This window comes from Onychostruthus taczanowskii, unplaced genomic scaffold, assembly GCF_017590055.1.
Source record: "Onychostruthus taczanowskii isolate IOZ18803 unplaced genomic scaffold, ASM1759005v1 scaffold137, whole genome shotgun sequence".
NCBI lineage: Eukaryota > Metazoa > Chordata > Aves > Passeriformes > Passeridae > Onychostruthus > Onychostruthus taczanowskii.
Window position 1 is genome coordinate 1894805 of NW_024498540.1, and position 26090 is coordinate 1920894.

Sequence of the window (26090 nt, forward strand, 5' to 3'; positions counted from 1 at the left end):
ACCTCAGTGTATTGTACATTTGAAAGTTTCTGCAAAATCATGTAAGATTATGGCTTTTTGTGTGAGGTGCTGAATGAAAAATCATAGTAAAACTGACAGAAATATTTTGGTATGTCAGTAAACTTGGGGATGTATTTTTTTTTAGGTGTGTCAAGTGTGATGTGGTATAAAGACAATTCTGCCACTTCTATAACATCAGCCACACAGGCCATCTCTAGTTTTCTCTTTTTTAAAACAAAGCAATGTCTCTGAAAATGTTCAGTGTATGCTCCCCTTGTTGGTTTTGTGTTATTATATGACAGTAAAGCCGACCAACATTGGCTGCTCATTTTTGGTTGCATTTTATTATGCAAACTTAGCATCACACTTCAGGTGGTTTTTGACATCAGTTCTGCAAGCACAAATAAGCAATGACCCATTTGTGACATTGGTTAGGTCACAAAGCAGCTGAAACCAAAATATATTTTTACAAACTCTCCCTTGTCATTTGAAAAGGAAATTGCATTTGAGAGAACTACAGGATAATGCTGATTCATAGCAGGAAGTGAGGTCAGGATAGGACATAGCTACTTAGCCTGGAACAGCAGCAGAAGCCCTTCTGTGACTGTGCTGACTCCTTTCCACACTTCAGATAGAGCTGGGTTTCCTCTGTTGATGGTTTTTTGTTTGTTTGTTTGCTTGTTTATTATTATTTATCCTCTATTTCTAGTATTCCTTCTAAAAAAAAGAAAACCAAAAGCAACCTATTTGAGACTGTTATGTATTGGCATGGGTAGGGCTCTTCGGGGATCTACTTGGTATCCATGAGTTTACTGAAGGGATATCTTGAAGGGATATGATGAAGGGATATGATCTGACAGCAGACCAGTCCAAGTTTCCTTTGCTTTGATCTCTAATACCTCAGTAGCATTCTGAAGCTATTCAGCACAGGTACAGAAAATTTCTCCTGTTATTAAGGGAGATGGCTTAATAAATTATTTAAAATATATAAACAAAAATAATACCCCACAAACTAGTGGAACAGCATCTGCTATGTAAGAACCAAGTCAAGATAGGTACAAATGTATTAGATTATGGTTTTATGTGAAAATAGATAAATTTGATTACATTTACTTCCTTCAAGCAGAATATCACAATATTAAACCCAGGGTAATAAAACTGGGAGTTCTGCACAAGAGAAGTCCTATCTCTTTTCATTATACTAAGAAATTTATTTCTTAGAATATTTTACATTAACAGAGTTTATCCATGTGCTTTATATAACACGTACTTTTTTATAACAAGCACTTTTATTTTTTAAAATATCTAATATTTCACATATGTAATAGTGTGCATGCATACAGTACAACAGCTGCTGGGTTGTACAGTGTAAAGGGCACTTAAAAATTATTGCCATTGCATTAGCATAGGACAACATGAATGATATGCAAACCTGCCTGCTACTGTTGAGCAAGTAGTACATGACATTTTACTTCGTCTTACAGTATTACAGAGGAGAAAAAAGATTCTTTATCATTTCTGCTCCTGTAAAACTATGTGAAACAACATTTTCAAGTTAATAGAAAATGAAAAGAAACTGAATTCGGGGTAATTTTTAAGTCAAAGGGAGATATGGAAAAGAAAATAAATTAATATAGCTCTGATTCAAATGCTGTAGCCCTGAGAAAGACTAAAGGTAATTTAACAATCCTACTTAGTCATGAATACTCATATGATTGTATCATTTGGCACAAGAAAATAAAATGTTTTGTTAAATTTATTTTTACCTATTTGAACTTAATAACTTCTTTAGGCTTGCATGGGTTACAGCAACAAGCAGAAAGCTGTCATTGTTGAGACACTTTCCAGAGTGGACAAACATCTGGCAGACTGTGCTGATGAATTCTTGCAGCTGATGAGTGTCTGTGCCCTTGTGATGCAGCAGCTCACACAGAACATCTGACTCCTTCAGTAACCCTTTGTTCAGTGGGTGGCTGGGGCTCTGAGAGCAGGGACTGATGTACTTTTGTACCATCTTTTTTGCAGTAAAAAAATCTGCTCAGAAATTGGAAAAGGTTATGCTGGAGTATTTGATTCAATATTTTTACACTGGGGCCTCATTTTGAAAATTCTTGATTGCACCTTTAGCAAAATCATGGAAATCACTGCTCTGCATTGACTGGAATGGAAGATACTTCCAGTAACTGGCAGAAGAGTTTAGCACTTACCTTTGAGAAGAGCAATAAAGTTCTGACTTAGAGTTTCTCATATTTATGCATGTAAATATGGTGATAAGATTTGTTTGAGTTTTACACAATGATAACTCAGAGTGAATGGATTTAGAGTTGCAGGAAGGAAATATTAGTAGCAAGATGGGATTTTGGAGCACACGTAACTTGTATCCTTCAACACATAGCATTCTCTAACTTTTTAAATTCTTTCAGGCTTAACTTGAAGTCTAAATTTCTTGTTTCTCATTGTTGGAGTGATTTACCTGTTTTCCTACATTTTATTAGCAACAATCTTAAAATTACCTGAAAACCATTGTTATACTTTAAAACATTTGTAACTTCACCTCATGATGAGTATGATTGGTATGATGATACTGTTTCCTATTTAGCAGAGTTTACAATTGCAGAGACAAGAAAGGATTATAATTTCACCTTTCTAGAAATGTCCTTTACTCCACAGTCTCTATTGCATTACCCAGCTTGCCTTTTTAGTACCAAGTGACAGCACTTCTATCATTCCTCTGGTGTGCAGCATAATGTACATCACTGACAGAAAGATTTTGCTACAACACATAAACTTTCCCTTCTGAGTTTTGGTCCTTCACTTCTCTGTGTTGAAAAAAAAAATCCTACCCTCCCCTTTTTGCTGTTGAAGCTCTTCAGTTATCTGTAGGCTGTTATCCCTGTCTCCCTTTTTTTGTCTCTTATCCATGCTGAGCATATGTTAGTTCTTTTAATCTTTCCTTATAACTTGGAAATTTTTAGCCCCAAGACAGTTTTTCTTGCTTTTCTGTAAGCTTTCACTATTTTTTTATATTTATCTATTGACTTAATGACTAGGACAGAATTGTACTGTAGAGGTGTCATATTCTCAACGTACAGTTACATGCAGAGATCTAATAATTTCAACCCACAGCACATGATTATTCTACTAATGAAAATTCTTTTGGGTTTTCAGGTAGTCTCATCACACCTAGAATCTCATTTATATTCTTCCAATCCCTTATCCCTGTTGCCATTCCTGCTTTAACGCTTCTTTCATCTATTTAATTGTATATGTATTGGAATTACAAAAAAATTGTAACCAATCACAATACCTAACTGAATTCTCTTAGCTTTCATTTATGTTCCTAATGTTTTTAGGCCACTGCTTATTATTTCTGATATAATGGGTGGTATTTATATATCTTAAGTTGTCATAGACACAGAAATTCATTTAGTTGCAGTTTAATATTTAAATAAAACTTAAAGTGAATGCGGTTTAAACAACTTAAGGTCATATACACAACTAGTAATGTCTCACATTACAGAATTGTTATTTCATCCCTTACCTTTCTTTGTAATATTTTTCTTAAAAATAGCCTGTGTTGTAAGTCACTAGGTACTAGAGTAAGCAATGTGCTTTACATCAGCAAAGTGTGAGTTGAGACAAATTAAGGTTATTTTTGTAAAGCTCCTCTATCACCTGGTTATTTCTCCCTCTCAAAAAAAAAAACAAAAAAAAAAACCAACAATAGGAATTTTATTTTTAAAGAAATGTTTTTTGAGCACAAAGGCATAATGATCAGAAGCCATTAACCTTCAAATGCCTAATTTTGGTTGTGCTGATCTTATATTGCCACTACCTTTTTTATCTTTCACTTTATCTATTGTCTGTGCTTTAGCACTCTTTAAGGTCAATCCTTGAGTTTTACCTCTGTCATTTGGCCTTAATCCTCCCAGCACAGCTTTAAAGCAGTCTTCTTTTCCTCTAAAGTACACACACTTTTACATGTCTTACCTTGCTCTTTTCCTGGCTTACATTACATGACCATAATATCAAGAACAAACATTTTCTGTTATAGGCAGGAGAAATCTTCCCCTCCACATTTTAAGAGCAAAAAATACATCCCAAGTCCTAGGCTTCACAGCCTCCTTAGCATCCTGCCACCTCCCATCCCTTCAGAGCAAGTTGTCACACGGGTTTCTCCAGCAGCGCAGGACAGCTGTCTGGTTCTTTTATTCATGGCACAACAGTCTGAAGGCACTACAGTTGTCTGCTCAATGGCTCAGAGTCACTGTTATCCTCACAGGGATGACCTGCTGTCACTCATGTATTCAATAGCACTCCATCAAGCACTGCCATCTTCTGTGCTGCAGCAGGAGTCAGCTCGGTCTTCCTTGTTGTCCTTCTCTCTCTGAAAGGAGGTGAGCCCTCTTCTGTGGAAGTGTTCTGTGAGAGCTTGTGAGGGACATGTAGTCTCTCTGTCTAGCCAGGGTGAGTGTCCATAGCTCTTGGTGCTCCTAAGAGGTCATTGTGGACTCTGGGTGAGCCTTATAGGCTTGAATCTTATAATTTTTTAAACCTAATAGTTCCATTCTATCTCTTCTATCCTACATGATGTCCAAATGCAGCTGTTCTTGAGAAAACTCTAGACAGTGTTAGCAAAGATATGTCCTTCCACACACTCCTTGCCTTCAACAATATCACCTGGAAAACACTTTTCTGCTGGAAGGAATATTCAGAGAGACATACATGTCAAAATTTCTTCACTGACAGTGAATATGATTATCTGGTACTGAGACCTGCAAGGCAGGCCTGTTCAGGGACTTCTGAAAATAATTCTGCTTTGTCCTATATCAACAAGTTCTCCCTAGCTTTTCAAGGAAGGAAATGCCTCTTAGGATTAGTGCACTTATCCATGGTCAGTCTTGCAGGCACTCTGAGCAGTCAAATAAACCAACCTCAGTTGTTTCAAACTGCTAGACCATGACTGGAAGATCTAGACAGCTGTCCTAATACCAGTATTTCAACAGTGTTCCTCTGTGTATCCTAATCTCACAAGAAATGTCAGGCTTTATGTCCCAGATATCTGGGTTTATCTCTGGAAAGTTACTGATTTTTCTGGTTGGAGACATTTTTTCCATTTCTTCTCTTCTTCAAACCATCTCTTCCATGTTAAGGACAGAGCTCAGGCTATGCAGCTGGCCTTAGAAAGAGGTTAGCTGTTGCTGTCCTATTTACAAAAAAATCACACACTGAGCATCAATGTGTGAAAGAGTGATTTCTGCCTGTGAAAAGAAACTACATTTTCTTAGGGTCTTTGCCAAAAGTGACCTCCCCTTGGGGTGTCCCAAAAAAATTTCCATTTCAAGACCAGACAGATGGGGTCCTATTCCTACTTTTCTTAAGCTTTATAGGCTTACTGATGTATCTGGGAGAAATTCTGTGTCCAGAAGATCTACCTGTAAGAGGATTTTCTGCTAGGAATGTTTTCTTGGGTACTATACGTGGAGAACCAATCAAAGGAGGAAGAATGGATGGTCATTTGCAGGTTTTCCTGTTAATTTATCTCTTTTAGACAATACATCTCCAATAATTCTGCCTATACCTCTCCCTTTGGTAGTTTAATTGGATATGTAGATTCTTAAAATAAGAGGAGTTGAAACAACATGCTTAATTTAACTCAATTCCCATTTCCACAGAAGCCATGAGGAATTCTGCCAGAAGTACCAGCAGGAGTAGCAATAGTCTTGCAGTGCTTGCTGTGAACTTTGATCCTGTTGATGCTTATATTTAGGAATAGGCATACTGGGCCTGTGCATGAAATTATTACCTGTGTGAATGCTTCCAGACTGATTCTGATTCTTCAGATTCTGATCCTACAAATATTCATGCCTGAACTTCATTTCAAACACAACAGCGTTCATACTTAATATGTTTTCTGTACTTTCAAAGCCTCCAGTGAAGGAGGCCATCCCCTACATGGTGCTTTGAATTTTTCTTCCCTGGCTCATACTGCAATGTGCAGGGTACTCAGGCAAAGTTAATCTTCCTAAGGGGAAATAAAAGCCAAGTTACTTTCTCATGCTTTGAACTCATTTATTTGTGTGTTGCTGCATATTTAATTTTGGAAGAAATTATAATTTATTAAAGATGCAAAGCCTGACAGAGTAATTTTGCTGCTCCTGAGAGAGTATCTTAGGGTAATGATGTTTCTAATAAATGGTTTATATATTTTTCATAATTTTAATGTCAAGCAAATTTTGAACAAAGAGATTGAAATTACCAATATGGGTAGATAATAATATCATATTCAAGAAAATGTGCTTGCTCAACTATGTAAAAGGATACATGCTGCCTTTAGCAAACCATTTCTGTGGCTTTTCAGTTAAAGCTGTAAACCGGTAATGATGCCTGTCAATCGATGAAATAACCTACTTCATCTACATATAGGAATTTTTTTGAGATTTTGATTGAACAAAATGTCTCCAAACAAGCACATCGCCTTATTTGTGGCTTTTTTACTCTTCAAGTCTTCCAGAGCTATTGGCATTCTTAGTACCAAGTAGAAATATTTTCTTTGTGAATATGACGTATTCCTTTCTACTGTTTCTTCCTTCTACAGAAGCAAACACAGTGCTTATCATTCCATCCCCTCTATATTAAATACATAAATAACTCTAATTAGAGATGGAAAAAGCAGCTTTTATTCCTATTCTCACTGGTTTGCATGAAATGAGATGTCAGAGGAGTGGTCCTCTAGGCTTTATAATCTTCTGAATGTACTTGTTGAGTGCCATTTTGTTCTTATTGCCTACTGCTCACAAATGGCTTTCTCAATTTCATCCTGCCTAGTTTTTGAGAAACACTATCAAGGTATGAAGAGACTAACAATGAAAAGGAAATTAGTAGCTAGAGGCAATTGCATCAGAAAAAATATTATTCTGTTGTGACTACAAACTGTAGCATCAAATGTGAAAATAGACTTTCAAATTAATTAGCATTTAAGGGAAATGGGTTTGGAATAGTTATCACATTGCTTTTAAGCATCTGTGTTACCAGGTACATACCTGCTTTCTATTCCTCGCTAGAGAAAAATAAGAAATAAGTAAATGTTTCTGGTTTTAAATCTGTTCTATGTTCATACTTCTTGACAAATAAGGGCTCAAGAAAACAAAACAAAATAAAACAAAACAACATAAAATAATAGTATTTCTCTGTTCCTCACAGGTCCAGTGAAAGGTACCTATTCTTCACAAAGTGTTATTTATTGATCCTATATATGTATGGGAATAAGCATAGTCTTCTCCATCTCCCTTGCTGTTACTCTGCCAAATTCCTTTAGGACCCCTCTTTGTGAGGCTGTGTCCAGCCCACTGCAGCTACAAATGGGTGTAAAGAGACCAGATCTGGCACACTCCCATCACCATTCATCACCTCAAGCCCTGTTTCACATCCCTTTTCTCTTTTTCCCTCTAAGCCTATATAGTGCTTCCAACTGGCTGATATAAGTAATCAGGGTCACAGAAGATGTGCATCAAATTCTTGGGACTTCAAGGTTTTCAAATAATCTGAACACCAGGAGTCTTAAACCTTTTATTATATCCCATTTCCCCTTGAGCATTCCATCCGGCAAAAAAAAAAAGAAATAAACAAATCATTCTTTATTGTCTTCTTCCTGCAAGGATGATAATAGCTGCGAAGGGAAAAATAACAAAACTTGAGGCAGGTACACTGCTGCTATGATAAATGAGTAATCTTTGCACATTTGCATCTACTTTCTTTAATATTTTTCACATACAGATACTTCATGGATTGGAAGAATGATGTGGACAGCTACTTTACAATAGATGCTACTGAGGGAACCATTGCTACTAATGAATTACTGGACAGAGAAAGCACAGCACAATACAATTTCTCTATAATTGCAAGTAAAGTTAGTAAGTATGACACAAATGGAATTAATATCTAATATGGTATTTTTCTCAGAATATAATGCTCAGGTATAAATATAATGTGAAGACTACTTGAATTGCCAAGTGTTTATTTAAGAAGGTTCAATGAATATAATTTTCCCAGACTCATAAGGATAAATGTGATCAGTCCTGTTTAGTAAGATTTTGCTTGCAGTAACCGCAGTTCCCTTAGAAGCTGAAAAGCTTTTTGTCAGCATGGAGAGCATGAGGAGCTGTATGTGTGCCTTCCAGTTCTGGTTTCTGACTTTGTAAGTCACTTAATATGAAATTACGTTAGTCAAATAACAGGTCTGTCAATATGCTTTTTGAAGGCAGAAAAATGTAAAGAGTCATTTGATACTCACATAAAAAAGTCTAAAATTAAGTAAAGATTCAATGCCCTAAATGAATCTGTGTGGTGCATCTCTGCTCTTATCTCTTCTCTCTGCCCAAAATTTTATGCCTAACCCCTTCTTTTATTTTTCCTATGTGATTTGTGGTGGGATAATTTCATTTCTTGTCTTTGTGTCTTCTTCATAGCTTTTTTTTTAATAAGAAGTCCTTTCTTCCACTGCATTATGTACCTGCAACTTTCTTCATTGCCATCCACATGTGTGGCATTTCTCATTGATGTTCTTGTCAAACTAACTCTCCGAGGTGTATCTCATGCTTAGAATACAAGTATTTTGGTCACTTAGCAGTTGTGGAAAGGCCAAAGAATTCATTCTGTTGACATCAACAGGATGTAAAGAGGTATTTCTTATTAATTCTATGCTGTTTATGTGTCAGAAAAGGCAAGTTTCTGCAGCAAATAACATGTTTTCCTCAATGTATTTCTTGGCTGAGTCTTCAAAAGTTAATACCTGCTACTAACAGGAAGAGGGAGATTTGGGAAGCAGAGATGGTATATATTATTTCAGATTTAAAAAAAAAAAAAAAAAAAAAAAAAAAAAACCCTGAATTCTCAGTTGTAGTTATCTCGAACCATGGGCTCACTACTTGGAACCTGAAAATATAAAAACAACACCAGCCAAATGAACACTTGAATTTTATTCCAAGACTGGAAAAGACATACACTACCAGAGAAGCCTAAACTGTCAGAAGTGGTTGATTCCATGGAGATACATGTGCAGGTGTATATTCACAGAATAATTAACAGAACTGTAATTTGTTTCCAGAGAAACTGAAAGGCAGGCAGATGCAGAAAGAAGGTATCATCATGGTCCATGTTTCAGTAAAGCTTAACTATGTAGACTCAGTAGTGGGCAAAGGACATTTGAGATTTGTGAATTTTCTTTTCTTGCAGCAAGGGAAACAGTTTTAGTAAACTTGATTTAAATCTGTTTATTATTCCCAAGAGTAATTAAAGATGTCTAAACCCCTGAAATTTATTTGTCCATGGATACATATTTATAATAGTATGACATTTAAGCAGACCTGTAGCAAATAGTATATATTTTGATAACCTAAATTTTACCAATTGCTATGCTAAGAATCTGCACCTAAAACATATCTGGGCTTTTTTGCAGCATATCCCAAAATATTTATATACTGACTGTTACCTATAATGGTAATAATTGCCATATCTCTACTATACTAGTAACTGGCAAAATTTGGGAGGATTTGAGCTATAGCAACTGTCAAAACATTGTGTGCAATTGTATGACTAAGAGCATACAATAAGGGTAGAGGATTGAGGGATGACACACCACACAAAAGCAAAAAGTAATGGTTAGAGAGAAAAAGAAATTGAAAAAGATTGAGGGGGAATTGCTATATTTGAAGAAATATTGATATAAAAAATTGCTGTCCAGTGCTGACATAGAAACTGAGACTGTCATCCCTTATCACAGGAAAAATACACTTGAAGAGCCTTGACATATACATGGCTATGTAAAGAGGTGGCCCAGTATTGAAATTAGCTGCATAAACTTTCTTCAGAAAAGAACAGACAGTATTGTTATTGAAGTATTTTCACTTCCTGGTGACTTTATCTCTCTATAAAGACGTGTATATCTAGTATATCTTTATAAAATAAGAATAAATAAGTAGACTCATAACTAGTAATGTTATTTAAACATGCCATTGCTAAAATTTTGTTTTCTCATTGTGAGAGAATAGCAACAAAAACACCTCTCACACTTTTTAGGCACATTCTAATGGCCAAACTAACTTTTCTTGAATTGTCCCTGAATGGAGATGTTTTTAAGCAGGAGATGGATGATTATTCTGCAGACATGCTGAGAAGGCAGCTGAATCCCTAGAACATCCCTAACCCATTAATAGATATAAAGTTCAGGTTTTATATAGAACAAAGTGCTTGAGCAGGTGGAGGAGGTTTCAGACTATGTTGTTTTCCCCCATTTTGCTTCCCAATTCCGCTGTACCTCTTTTCATTACATGACTATATTTCATTTTAGCTTGTTGTTCTGTTTCTTAATAATTAGAATAAATCAACACCCTAGTAGTCTGCATGGTTGCTGTTTCTGAACATTTTTGATGCCACAGAACCTATTCAAATTGATAAATTAAACATGGCACTCATTCATGTCAAGCACAAAGGCCAGCTGGCATGAAGTAGCTGATTTCTATGCCTTCTTACCTTCCAGAGTCCCTCCAAATGTAAATCAATCCTTTAAAAGTAGTCCCTGCCCTTACTAATTCCCATCACATGCATGTGAATTGTCTATAAGACCACTGGTTGCCCCAGGCCAAAACTGCACCAAGAGCTGCTATAAGAGCATAGTGGCATAAAAAAATCACAGTCCCGTGTGCAAAATTCCTCCATATGCTGCCTAAGTATGGAAGTGTTTTTTCCATTTTACTAAAGAGGAGACAGATAAAACGCATAAGAACTTACTTCTGTTTTCTATCCTCATAATTTAAAGATAAAAATGAAGTAATACTTCCCATCCAAACCATCTTCCCAACTCACTTATGTCTAGACCCAAATTTTGAGAATCTTAAAGAAACCTCACCTTAAATCTCAAGATGGAGTTGATCTTCTCCTATATACCATAACTGGGATTAAGGAATCAGCAGTTCTCCTCAATAGTCAGTATTTATTTTCTCAGATACCTTGGATTTTCACAAGTCCATTATTCAAAGAATGTTACGTTTTCTACTGTTGTAATAGCTTTGAACCATTAAGATGCTGACAAATGATGGTAATCAAGCAAAAAAAGGAAGCAGCATGGTCACTGTTTTATAGACAGGTAAAACAAGGGAAAATTAGGTAGATTAATTAATTAAGTTGATAAAAAAAATAAATTAATGAAGCTAATTAATTTTCCTATATCTTACATGCAGAATTCAAACATTAAATCAGTTTCTTAATTTCTAGGCTCATGATTTACCCAGTTTGTCTTCTCATCTGTATAATCTGGGTTTAAAAGTCATAAGTAGTATGTTTTTAGTGACTCACTCACTGATACCAGTATATACGTCACAATTGTGTTCCCAGGGTTCATGAAGACTTGAATTTGAGCAAAACATCAACCAAAAAGCAGAGAAAATGGAGGTCAAGTCTGCAAAGTAGAATTTTAAATGCAATTCTTCATGCTTGCTCACATCAAGTATTACAGGTCTTTGGTACTATATATGAATTCAAAGCTGTACACAATCTTCTTGCAGTCTTCCTTTCTATATACAAGTAGTTAAAGTGATGTCAGTGCAAACCAGAAAGAAAATCCTGTAAACAAAATGAAAACCTGAAATAGGTCCATCTTGGGCTCTGGTAATTCTCTTTACTTTCATGTCTGTCTTTTCCAGAGCATTTATGCAAGGTAAAATTTTAGTTTGCTGAAATTCTTAGGAATAGAAGATTTTGGCCTGTAATTTATCTTTCAAAGAACAACAGAGAATAAATCAGATACCATCAGTGAGAAATAAATATAAAAATATACTCATGTTCATGTGTATTTCCAGAGTATGCTATTCTGTTGTGATTTTGAGGGGGAAAAAAAGTCAAATCCTTTTGTTAATTTTAAAAATATGGTCACTTACTACCTAAACTGTTGCAAAAAGCAGAAAAAAGTAATTTATACAAGTTACTTTACAAAAATATGACCTAAAAATCTCCTTAAATAAACTGATACGTCTAACAGAAATTATCAAAATCATCTGATATTTTCATGTACACAATGCATAAATTTTTAATACATTCAAAAGTTTTATTGGAAAGGCACTGTGAGCATATTCCTAAAAGGAAATGGACATCTATGCCTGTATCTTGGTGGCAATACATTAATCTCTAATCTGTTTGAAGAGTATGTCCTGGACCCCCGATTCTCAGTGTTGTACCTTAAATTGAACACAGACACATAAAAACATCTAAAGAAAAACCTGTGTTACTCCATGTGAGTTGATGTGTCCTTTTCAGAAAGTTTTAGGTCAGATTGTTTCTCCCAGTAGCTGTGTGAATTTGACCTCTTCAGGGATTTTCTGATCTGTCTATAGAGGTCTTGCCCTCTACTGAATAAAATAATTTGGTGTTTTTTTGTTGCTTTTTTGTTTGTTTGTTTGTTTGTTTGGGTTTTTTGTTTTGTTTGGTTTTGGTTTTGGTTTTGTGGGGGGTTTTTTTTCCTATTTTACAAAGGAACCAATTCAACCAGATCTTCAGGCATGTAAAGACTGAATGCCCAATTCCTATTTGCTAGACCAAACTGTGTCTTTGATTGTACTGCACAATGCCCTCCTCCACAGAGACCTTCTGCAAGTAGGGATGATGCTGAATTGGAAATTAACGAGAATTCAAAGAGATGTCGTTATATATTTTCTCTATTAAATATTTCTCTATTAAATTCATAGGTAGGGACTACAAATGTGAGATATGGGTAGTGCATTTTTGTTGTCTTCTAGGCTCCAAGCTGTGTTTATAGCTTGGTCTGTTTATCTACTACTCGTAAATAGGTAAAACAAAGTTCATCTTGCAGCTAGTCCTGTGAAACTTGGGAAATAATTGGGGAGTACCTTTGGTTTCGACAGAGGTCTCCTGAAACTACTCCTGCATTTAGTAGTTCCAAAGAATAAGGAAGAAAGCATGCAAATTTTTTATAGTGACAACATGAAGAAACTTTGCAGTTTGTATAATCCTTGGCATTTCTTTTGTTCATAACTAACGCAGCAAAGGGCAAAGCAAGTGTCCGATGCAAATAATTTGAGCGGTCCATTGAGGGCCATGAAGATAATCAGTGTTGGAGCATGTCTCCTATGAAAACAGACTGAGACAATTGAGCTTTTATGGCCTGGAGAAGAGGACACTCTGGAATGACCTAATTGTGACTTTCTATTACCTAAAGAGAGCCTACAAGAAAGCTGGACATTTGACAGCAACATGTAATTACAGGACAGGGGTGAATGGCTTCAAACTGAAAGACAGTAAATGTAGATTGGATTCCAGGTAGAAATTTGTTACAGTGAGGGTGCTGAGCCACTGGCACAGGTTGCACAGAGGCGTTTTGGGTGCCCCATCCCTGGAAGTGTTCAAGACCAAGCTGGAAGGGACTTTGAGCAATCTGGTCAAGTGGAAGGTGTCTCTGCATGTGGCAGGGGGTTTGGAACTAGCTGATCTTTAAAGTACCTTCCTACACAAGCCATTCTATGATTCTATGATTATATGATTTACTCCTGAAGATTCAACACAGCTCCTCTTGTAATTAAACACTATCCCATGTTGTCATTCCTACAACACCCTGATTTATAGCATAGATTTATTCAGTAGTTAACTGTTTCTGCCACTCATCTTAAATGAAAAAGGATGAAATAATTATATTTTTACTCACCAGCTATGCTATTTTTCACATATTTGCTGTTTTGCAGGAGGTCTCAGCATAAAGTAAAAGTGAACATTATCTGCTTTGTATTGTACTAGTGTCTCTGTTTTGTCGGACATTGCATTTGCGAGTAAACTTGTTTATAAAATGCATCTAGTGACTGATGAAGATTATCTATAGAGGAAAGACAATGGAAAGAAACACGGTGTATACTGTTATTTAACATTTTTTTTTTGCACAAAAATATTTGCTGCCTGCAAACACTTTTACATTTAAACAAATACCTTCCATGACATGGCCAAATAGTTGAATGCCAGCTGTGTGTGTTTCACTGCTGAATATAACACTGACTGTCTGGCTTTCAGCAAGATTTTGTTTTTCCATATCTTTCTCTCTTTCTCTGTCTTCTAAATTGGTATGCTGTGCTTGTCTCCTTAATATTTTGAAGATTTAAACAATGGCTAAGACATAAATATTGATTTTCTGCATTTCGTTTTGGAAAACAGAATTCAGTTTTAATCATTGAAAGTGTTTTCCACAGGCTTAATGAAAGGTGATCTGAGAAAAGTTTGCATCCTTAATAACAGGTACACCTTCACTTTTTTTTCTATTTATGCTCTGATAAACATAATCACCCTGACTGATTCCTTAACCCATGAAGAGTAATGGATCAAAGTCTGATACAAATTGATAAGAAGTTTGGTTCTCTTTTCTTCTTAGTTCAAAACAGAAATAAATGGAAGTCAAGGGCTTTTGGGAGCCACAGTACTGAAATCACAAGTTTATGACAGCTTATGAGACTGATGATGACAAAAAATGTAATGTTTTCCTTTTAAAATTATTTATAGGTAACCCACTATTAACCAGCAAAGTCAATGTTATAATAAATGTTTTGGATGTCAACGAGTTTCCTCCTGAAATTTCAGTTCCATATGAGACATCTGTTTGTGAAAATGCCAAGCCAGGACAGGTATTTCAAATTTGTGATGCTTGCTCTTTTGCTTTTTCTTTCCTTATTATTTATAGCAGTAGAAATTTCTGGGTTTAAAAATTACATTATGGGCAGAATTCTTCTACAAACAAAATGTTTGTGTTGGAAATACATATTGGAATTCTGTTTGTTGACTTTTATAGCCAATTTGCAGCCTATATTTTTTTTTTAAATTTCTCCAATTATATAGGCCTGAGTCACCCTTTACTGATAGCTATGAGTGGAGAACAAATCTTTTCCTTAAAGGGTTGTATCTGTGACAGAAGTGGTAGCAGATAAAGTGAAGCATAACCATTCAACTGAAAACCATCACTAGCATTTTAATACAATCAATAAATATTAAATACCATGAATGTACAGTAAATCTTTCTGATTTTTATCAGATATGTCAAAGCAAGACCTTCTGAGTTCTCCGGTGGTTATAGAATTCAGACTTCTTGCTTTCACTGTGCAGTGTTCTAAGGGAATGACAGTAATCCAGCAAGAAGTCACTTTCAATAGTTTCATTTGATGCTCACTTGGCACTTCTACAAAACTGCTGCTTTTGGAAGAGTGAACTGATTCAGAATTAATCTGGTTTCAGGTGATACAGATCATCACTGCAGCAGATAAAGATTTGTCACCAGCTGGGCAAAGATTTTCCTTCAAACTGTCATCTGAGGCTTCCAACAAACCAAACTTCACAGTCCATGACTACAGAAGTAAGTTGGTTACCCATAACTCTCTTTCAGAGCAGCGGACTGTAGTTACAATGGCAAATATGTTTACTTTCAATTGCAGTTGTGTCTGCAGACCTAACATTTTTCTTTGACATTTCTAATTGCTAAATTCTCTGGGACTTACATTAATATAAATTCAGGTCTTGCACCTTTTCTTATTTTTAGGGGCAGGAATTGTCAGAACACCAAAGGCTGAGATTTCCCTACAGGCCTTCAAAAACACTGCTACCTGTTTTATTTTCTTCCTTTTATCATTCAGTATCTCAGGAAGAATCCATATGCCAATGCAGGTATACCTTTAAACAAGGCACTATTGCTGTCTTGTTTAAATACTATGACTTTGCTAACCATTTTCAAAGTACCCAGATATTGTGCTTTCTTGAGGATGCATAGTCCTGCAGAATGAGTTCCAAATATGGACAGAGCTGCTGAAGTACAACACCCTTAATAACTTGGAAATTTATACAGCTGACATCCCTGATTTTTCTTCCAATTTTTGTCATAATTTAATATCCTTTTTTCTCCTAATTAACTTTAACTCTTTTGTTAGGTGGCAAAGAAAAAAACAAGACAAAAATTCAATCTTTTTATTTCTACTGCAAGCATCTTCAAGGATGTAGTCTTGTGAACAGACACAGCTAAACCAAAACTGTAATAAATTTTCATCACTAACTACGTTAATTAAATAATAGAAAAATATGTATTCAGCCTATTAGATGATATTTAAATTTAAATTACACCTCAAAGAAAGTATATCTAAGCCATCCAACAAAGTCCAAAAACATTCAACTTTGCAGGTTGTAAGTATCACTATCTAAAAAGTATATAATTCTTAATTTTTTATTTGATGTTTTCAATTTAAATTTGAGGTTACATCATTTGTGAGGTAAAGGTTCCTTTCTTGTAAATTAAGTGACCCAAGCCCTTAAAAGTGCTAGAAATGAATAATACATCAATTGAAATAAAATTGCAAATTCCTATGTTTTTGGCCTTTAAAAAATGTATTTAAATTATCTATATGGCCCATATAATTTTTGAGGCCATGCAATATTGACATTGTTATGTAGTAGAAAACTAAAGCCAACAACATAAGCTAACCACTATTAGTTCTGAAGAAATGCCAAGAAGAAATAAATTTGAAAAAACAAACTGTGCTCCTTTTCTCTTTATGTATAGCTCTCCTGAGAGGCTGATGCAATGAAAATGGTTTATTCCCAAACTAAATAGTGACTTTTATCTTTATGTGTCATAAATAGTTAAAAAGATTGAACTGATGAGCCAAGAACTTCACTTAGGGATTCGCAAATAGAGAATATAGTGAAACCATTCATAATATTGTAGACATGAATAATAGTATCTTATAAAACCAAAACTATGTAGATCTGACACATTTTATCAGAGGACATTCAAACAGTTTTCTTGTGACAGAGAGCTCAATGAATATGAAGGATGACTTTGTAATAGATTCCGGTTCCCTTACTTCTGTTCCTGGAAGATTAGGGCATTACTCTGCTGTGGAACATAGTTCAAGGCCCATATGTGTAGAATCTTCACAATTAAATAGTCTTAGAACACAAATACAATGTATTTCTAAATTACTGTAATTTTTTTTGTAAAAATTTCTTTAAAGTAAGAGTATTAATTTTTTTTTCTTGTCTGTTTTTTACAATATCCTTAAACTTCACCAAGTTTTGGTGGGTTTTTTTTTAATAATCACAAACTTCTGCTTTAAAAAGAAGTCCTCTCAGGTAATTTTAACAGATTTAATACACCAAAAGAATTTTTAAACTTAGTAAGTCTACACAGTAATTACAGCTTTTGTAAAGCGTGCTTAGCATGTGAGTTTGGTAAGGAAATTGTTCAAATATTATTAGATAATTAAATTTCCGTGTTTAAACCAGTAATGTTGACACTGAGATGACTTTGTATCTCAGTAATCTGTTAATAAAGCTTCGCTACTGTATAAAAACAAGTGCAATATTCCGATGAAAAGTGGAAACCACCAAGATAAAAAATTTTAAAAGCATTTCTTAACATTTAGAAACAAAAAGAAAAATAAAAAAGAAGTATGTGATTTGTTACAATGTAAGGAAAAAAAAATCCCATAAAAACTTTTTTTTCATTATTGATGATTTGCAGAGATATTAGAAAAAAATCTGTCCAAACAAAAACCCTGTCTTGCAATATCATCTGCCTTTTGTTTGCCAAAAATGTAGAGGAAGGTCTGTTCTGTGCACAATTTAGAGATGTAGTAACACAACCTTATTTTCACTAAAGAAACCTTTTAAAAACAAGTACCATTTTCTTTTAAGTTAGCAATTATGTTAGTAACAAGCAGGTATTATGTGAAAACATTTTTTTCTATTTTTTGAGGACACAGTGTTGTTCACTGTAGTACAATTAATGCTTTTACAAGTAAAGGCGGCATTTCAAATTTTTAAATATATCAAGAAGCCCTAATCCCCATGCTATTCTGTACAACTGAAAATCATGGGTTGTCTGATACTTCAGCAGGTGTAACTTCAGCAGGTATTCTTGTGCTGCACTCAAGAGAAGCCAGGCCCCAAACTTCAGAATATAACTTAATGAGGACTGGAGCGAGACAGAAGTTCAAGGTTGCCTTTCAGCAGCACTGAGATCAATCCACTGTGTTAATAGAAGTGATGCCCTGGCAGAGCTGGAGTGCTTCCAGAGGGACTACAGATCTCCCTCTTCCTGCTTTGCTGGCCTCACTCTGCTCTCTAGAGGGCAGCTTCCATGTGGAGTACACTCCATTGCTCATGTAAGAGACAGAATTACTTTTTCTCACACATATCCTATAAATTAATTTATTGCCAACAGATTGAAGAAGCAGAAGCTATCTCAGCTTCTTTAGGTTCTTCTGTGTAGAGTTCAAACACCCGCCTGTGTTCATATTCTCAAAAGAACTTTGAACAATTGAAAGGGGTCATAAAAGAGCAACAAAAAGTGTTCAAAATCAAGGAGTTAACAGGTTGATCTGATTGATTTTTCTCAAAGGAGGATGAAAAGTCATTTAGTTGCATTGTAGGCTATTAAAGTGATCTTCAGTGTTTCACTTAGAAGAAAAAATAGAATACAAATAATTCTAATAATAGAAATATGGAAAAAATAACAGAAATAAGATTCAACTGAATGTCTTCAAATTAGTTAAACTTATTACACCATGCCGGTAATCATAGAGAGAAAGAGCTGAAGATGGAAGCTAGTTTCATTCACACTATTCTGAGACATTTTTCCTTTTCAAAACAAAGTGTAACTGAACTTGACCCGTCCAAGTTTGAGTTTGATGAAAAGGAGGTGTCTGAAGCAGTTTTTTAGCTATGCACTGTCTCAGTGGTGTCTAATCATAACATACCTAATTTTGGATAATTAGAGTTCCTTCTTATTGTCCTTAGTCAGAACTCCATACCAGTATATGAGTGAGAAGTTCAGAGGCCTTAATCCTTCCACCTCATAACAAACCTCTGGGGCATAAAAACCATCATATGACCTCTTTTAAAAAATATAATAAAGCATGTAGGTGAGATGAAAAAATGGTAATTGCAGCAGGTTACTTTCATTTAGTTCTGTCATCTCATTAATTCCTTTCCAAATTTTAATGTAATTATTTTAATCTTTACATCATTTCCTTGCTGTTTTGTTTGATTCAGGAAAAGCAGCAATAACTAACTGGGAAGAAATGACAGTCTAGAAGTGGACTAATTGATGGAAAGTACTGATTTTTTAGTACTTAGTGCATTTCTTTAGTTATTTTTAATGGATCAGGAAAGATAAAATTATTTTATATTGTCCAGGTATATTACTTTGTATTTTTTAGGTAATTAATTAGTTGATAGAGCTATGAGTCTAAATTCATATGCAATCAAAATCCTTTGAACCACAGGCTTAAAATGCAAGGAGACCCAGTGAAAAAAACCTGAAAAGTCTTCAGAATCACACTTGTAATGTTTTGTTTGTGTTTTTTTAATTACTTTTATCTTCTTTGAAATTTCAGCTGTTAAAAAGGTTTACAGGAAAAGGAATATTGTTTAAGGCTCTGCAATGAATAACTGTACCAGTCAGAATACGATACTTTCTGTAATGGCAAAGCAAGGCAATTACATAATGCATGTCATTCACCAAGTTTCAAATATTAAATACCAGCCTGTTACTGAAGGTGTATCAAGCTAAAATATGGAGTGAAGTACACAATAAAAATCTGCTAATGACTGTCATGTTTTACAGATAACACAGCTGGGATTGAAACCAGGAGAAATGGCTACAGCAGAAGGCAGCAAGAGCTTTACTTTCTTCCAGTAGTAATTGAAGACAGCAGTTACCCTATCCAGAGCAGCACAAACACTTTGACTATCCGTGTTTGCAGATGTGATTCTGATGGCACCATCCAGTCTTGCAACGTGGAAGCAATCTTCTTACCAGTTGGCCTCAGCACAGGAGCTTTGATTGCAATCTTGTTGTGTATTGTTATACTTCTAGGTTAGTTCCCATGAAACCCTGCAAAGTGCTTTACTCTGATTATTCACTAGCTTCACCTAGTTTTTAACAAAACATGTGGAAAATGTGAGGCTGTTAATTTCTAGAAGAGTATCCCAAAATATTGCTCATGACCGTGAATCTGCTAATCCATGCAATATATCTTATTGCATTAAGAGAATCAGTTTTCAATGAAACCCAAATAATTTTTTCTGAAATTATTTTAAATATCTTTCTTGAAAGATTAATTTTTTTAGATTATTACTAAAGTAGGCATGTCTTACTGACAGTAACAGCAGTAAGAACATAGTAAGAGTTTTTATTTAATTCTTCATGCCCACTTAAGCAAAAGGAGAATGAAGAAATGGATGAGGAGAAAATAATTGCAACATAGACTCTTACTGGCCACATCTATATCAAACTTCACAGGAAGAACTTTTTTATTTCAGCCAGGCATTGATTTCATAAGGTGGCATTATTATTTGTTCTACTTTATATTTATATACTGTCTTATTTACAGCATATCCAAAGTGCATCTGATTTGTAAAATAGCCTGAAGCAACTGCTAATGAAATAAACCCAACTTTAAGGCTTACACAGGCACAATGTGGGCTTTAGAAACCAGACCAAGTCTTACAGATGCTGGCTTATACCTAGTTTTGATACTAGTGGCTTCCAAGGTCCCATGACAGTCTAATGAGGACGCAAAAATAGCTCCTGACATAGAATATAATGTGGATACCTCATTGTATTTGGATGATGCAGGTGCCACTTAAGTAAATTACTGAAGGCTCAGGGTTACAAAAATAGCTTCTGATTAAGAGTGGGTAAAAGTCAGGATTTCTGCTCTGTGTCAAAAAATTTTGTTGTGAGAAAATTTTGTTTTCAAATCAGAACAAGAATGGCAAACGGTCACACTTCCCATGGAGTTGCAGTTGTATTTACAAATACACTCACTCTGAAGAATTTAAAACAAAACCAAAAACCGACTAGAGAAAATAACTTATGTTAGGTTTTTTTTCAAGGAAGGAGAATGCTCTCTCCTTTGCCACAATTCCAGTTAGAACAGGATGGATACCCCACAACTTCTCTGGGCAACATATTCCTCTACTTGACATCCTGGTGATAAAGAAGACTTTTTTTCTAACATTTTAATGGAATTTTCCACATTTCATTTTGTGCCCACTGCCTCTTTTCCTGTGACAGGACAACCCTCAGAAAAGCCTGGCTCTATGTTTAGTTCTGTCCATTATGTATTTATTCACATTGATAAGGTCCCCCTGCATCTTCCCCAGAATGAGCAGACCTGGCTCTCTTACCCTCTCCTTGTGTGGCAGATGATCCCATCCCTTAATCGTCTTTGTGGTTCTACATTGGACCCACTTCAGGGAGTCCATGTCTGTCTTTTAATGAGGAGCCCAGCACTGGGCCCAGAACTCTGAGTGTGCATAAGCAGAGCTGAGCAGAGGGCAATGACCATCTCACTAGACCTGCTAGCAATGTTTCTCCTAATGCAGTCCCAAATGCTGTTGATCTTTTTTGACACAAGGGGACATTGATGGCCCATGGTCAGCTTCTTGTCCAACAGGATAGCAAGGCCTCATCCATCAAGCTGTTTTCTGGTCAGTTGGCCAACAGCAACTACAGTAGGCAGTTACTCCTCTCTGTGTGTGGGACTTCGAATTTCTATTTGTTGAACATCATGGAATTCCTTTTGGCCCACTCCCTCAGCCTAATGAAATGGCTTTGAACAGTGGCACAACCCCTCTTTTTTATTGCTGTAAACTTGCTGAGGGTACACTCAATCCCACCATCCAGGCTATTTATGAAAATATTAAATAAAACTAGTCCCACTATCTGGGACTGTGGTACTTTACTAGAGACTGACCTCCATCTGGACTTTGAAATATTGCTCACAAGCTTTACAGGCTGGCAGTTTGGCAGCTTTGCAATCCACCTCACCATCTGCTTGTATAGTCCACACTTTCTCAGGTTTTCTGAGAAGATTGTTATGAAAGATAGTATCAAAAGCTTTGCTAGAGTTAGGATAAAATTCTTCTCCCTTCATGAACCAGTCACCTTATTGTAGAAGGCTATTGAGTTAGTTAAGCACAATTACACCTTCATAAATCCATGCCTGTTGCTATTACACCTCCTCTTATTTTCTCCATCACTTTCCTAAAAATCAAGGTGAGACTCTAGTTCCCTAGCTCATTTTTCTTGCCCTAATTGAAGATAGGAGTGACAACTTCTTCTTCATTCATGCGTGTATCTCACCATATCCCGTGCACTTGTGTGTCCAGTTTGTTCAAGTATTCTCTAACCTGATCCTCTTCCACCAAGGATTAGGTCTTTCTTATTCCAGACTTTCCCTCGCATCTGAAAGACATGGAATTACTGAAGGACAACTTTACAAAAAAAGACAGAGTCAAAGAAGTGCTGACTAAGTTGGCCTTTTCCATGTAATTTGGCAGCTGCTCCCTTGCCCCACTCAGCAGTGGGCCCACCTTTACTCTACCTTTCTACCCTTTCTTTCTGTCTTACTTGTACAAGCCCCTCTTGCTGCCCTTAATGACTCTCCTGAGACAGCACCACGTGGGCTTTGTCTTTCCTTACCTCATTCCTGCGTGTTCTGACTGTCACTGTATATGCCTCCTGGCTCACCTGTCGCTGTTTTCAACTCTTAGATGCCTCTTTTTTATCACTGAGTTTAGTCAAGAGCTTCTTATTCATCAGTGCAGGCCTCCTGCTGCCTTTTCTTGATTTCCTGCTTCTCAGGTTGGACCACTGTTGAGTTTGAAGGACATAATACTTGAAAAACAACCAGCTCTCCTAGACCCCTCTTCTCTCCAGAACCTTATAACAAGTAATTTTTTGAAGCAGATCCCTGAAGAAGCTGAAGTGTACTGTATAAAAAGATACAGTAGGGTTATTTTTTCTGTGTTTCAAAAATTCCAAATTTGAAATTAGTAAAACTATTTACTATTCAAAATTCCAATATTTTTTTTCTGTAATACTCTTTGGGTTGGGTTTTGGTTTAGTTTTTTATTCTTCAAAGTGTAAATTTAGGGTTCTTTTCTCTATTTTTCTATGGAAAATATTTAAAAAAAAATCACATCTCTCTTTCTCTGAACTAAAAAACCTGAAGACCAGTTCAATTCTATTCATTTGCAAAGCAGGTCAGCAGGAAAATTATTTGGTACTTTCTCCAGCAGTACAGCAAGCACTTAGGAAAGATAGATGCATATGTCAAAGAGCAAATAATTTTTCATTGGCTAGAGCACTGTTAAGCACTGCTCTTTTCTAAGGACAAAAGTCCCTTTGATTGCTTGTGGCTTTCAAAGAAAGATATAATCATGTGTCATCAGAGTACTAAATTATAACTCTGCATGTCTTAACTTCAGTTGTCTCTCGTTACAGTCATTGTGGTACTGTATGTAGCACTACGGAGGCAGAAGAAGAAAGACACCCTGATGACCTCTAAAGAAGACATCAGAGATAATGTTATCCATTATGATGATGAAGGAGGTGGAGAAGAGGACACCCAGGCTTTTGACATAGGTGCCCTGAGGAATCCCAAAGTGATTGAAGATAATAAAATACGCAGGGACATAAAACCAGACACCTTGCGTTTTACACGCCACAGACCACCAGCGGAAGATAACACAGACATAAGAGATTTCATTAATCAAAGGCTGCAGGAAAATGATGTAGATCCCTCAGCACCCCCTTATGACTCCTTGGCAACCTATGCTTATGAAGGAAACGGATCTGTTGCAGAGTCTCTCAGCTCTATAGACTCCCTCACTACAGAGGCAGATCAGGATTATGACTATCTGAGTGACTGGGGACCTCGCTTTAAGATCTTGGCAGATATGTTTGGAGAAGAAAGTTATAACCCTGACAAAGTCACTTAAGTACAACTACGACTGAGAAACAAAAAGAAAAGCAAACCAACAACAAATTTAAAAGATAAACCTAAGCTTTATATAAGACACAATTACTTTGATTATAAAAGACAGCAATTGTTTCCAGCAAGTTACTACATTTATCATACCGTCAGTTTTGGTTTGATTTAAGAATGATAAATCCTGTAACATACACAGGTTTTTGTTGTTGTTATTTTGTTACTCTGGAATTACACTGAGACAAGCTCAGGCCTACAAGGTGCAGTTTACTGACCTGACTTAGAAAGAAGGTAGCTTTCTGGCATCATGGTGGAAGAGTGGTAGCTTTTTCGTAATTCCACTAAAGTGCCTATTGAAACTTTTATCATTTAAGTGGTAAACTGTCTGCTGTGATGGTGTTACAAAACTGAATGGTAAATCAAACATGAACTTTAAGACAAGAAGCAATAGCAACATGCTGACTTCTTTTAGAAAAAAAATGGAGATCACTTCCTGGAGTATCTAATGACTAGAACTGTGGGGGAGGAGGGGGGTGTGTGCATTGTGTTTGGGGGTTATGTTTGTTGTCTTTTTTTTAAAGAAAACAGTATGTTGAGACATCATATTTCCTCTTCCAAAGTTTCACTGAAAATTTAAATTTAAAATGCTATTGCTCACTTTGAAGATGTAAAGCCCAAATTAAAAATTAAAAGATCTTCGCATACATCAGTGAATATTTAAAATGTTCATACAAATACTACACTTTTCCAAAACAATAAAAAGATGAAAGCAGCTATTCCTTGATGTGAAGGAAATTTCCCTTGTCTCTCCCTCTTCTTTTGAAATAAGACTGTTATTAGAACGTGAAAATGGAGAGGGTTTTTAAAGACTATTATTGTATTTTCAGTACCAAGACACCTTTTCCATTATAAGTATCACTAAAGAAGTACATGTAAATAACTCCACACCACTTTTCTTTGCAGTTGGATTGTTACTCTGTAGTTGCCATAAATATATCTATTATAAATATGGTTATTTTTCCATTGAAGATCTGCTACATTTCAGCATAGCACCATATTTTACTGCCACACCCACAGGAAACATTTGAGAAAACCTTTTGAGGTTGGACACTTTCTTAATTTTGTTCTTGACAAAATTTAAACAGTAGCAGAATAAATATATAAACCAGCACTTTTGTCCACTCTCTATGTACATACCCATGACTAAATGTAGCTGTGCAGACGACAGTTCAGGTATGCACAAGGCATTATGTCTTGAAAAATGTCTTGCAAAACTATTTTATGTGACTTTTTCTGATGATCTAAGGCATAGACGTTTTCTAAGACAATGGTTTATGGTTCCCAACATGCATATATCCTTTTATTCTCCTTCCAAGGTCTCTGCAGTGCTATACAATCTGTTTGAGCTGTACTCATGATTAATGGCACTGCCAAGGTCAGCCTGAGTCTCTCTTGAAACAGAAGTCTTTTATTCACCTCAGGTCTATAGCTTAACTTTTGTATGGCTAAAGAATTAATAACTATCAGGTATACTTAGCTGACAAGTCTGATATTAATGTGCATAAGTTTTCCTTTACCCTCTGGGGGAAAAGCTATTTCAAAATTATATAACTTAATCTCTCAATAAGATTTTGAGACACATTATAAATGAGTTTTGGATCATTCAGTACAATTGGACATGGCTGCATTAAAAGCACAGTTGGCATAGTTTCTACCAGCAGTGTGCTGAGGAAGAGACACAGAAAGTGGCAACAAGGAATTTTTGTTGTTTTTATTGTTTTCAGGAAAGGTATCCTGCATTCCCTAAAGACAGACTAAACCAATAAAAGCTCTCTCCTCACATGACTGGAAAGCAGATGAAGTGATGGAGACCATTTGACAGCACAGAAGTTTTCTTGTGGAAGATTGTTTTAAATTTTCACACATCTTGACAGTACATCAAAAGCAACTTGATACTGCACAGTAGGTCCAAAACAGAGCACTGGATAAAAAGAGAAATATTTATATTTTCTACTAGCCACAATTGAGACTTGATTCATACATGACTTACAACTAATTAGCAAAGCTTCCTCATGTAGCATGTGCATGGCAAGGCTTCCTACCCTGTTGCCACAACTTAAATAAACATCTGATGCTGATCATTTTCAGATGTGGAGTCCTGTAGCCAAACCCTGCTCTTAGCAACTGTGTTAGTCCTTTATATGCTTTTCACCTGTAAAATCACCGTAAGTGATGGCAGTGTTTGACTTTTTTTTGACACCATGAGGCATGCTTGCT

The 26090-nt window shown here is 35.8% G+C and overlaps 1 protein-coding gene across 2 annotated transcripts in view; it reads left to right on the plus strand.

The window, feature by feature from the left end:
- Window positions 1-23823, plus strand: part of CDH12 (cadherin 12) — a 151192-nt gene extending 127369 nt beyond the window's left edge. For both annotated transcript variants that reach the window (XM_041397177.1, XM_041397178.1), the window contains 5 exons: window positions 7777-7913; window positions 14551-14672; window positions 15277-15394; window positions 19658-19909; window positions 23327-23823. In XM_041397177.1, the coding sequence (XP_041253111.1) occupies window positions 7777-7913; window positions 14551-14672; window positions 15277-15394; window positions 19658-19909; window positions 23327-23823 (1126 nt within the window). The remainder of the gene's footprint in view (window positions 1-7776; window positions 7914-14550; window positions 14673-15276; window positions 15395-19657; window positions 19910-23326) is intronic.
- Window positions 23824-26090: the final 2267 nt, after the last annotated feature.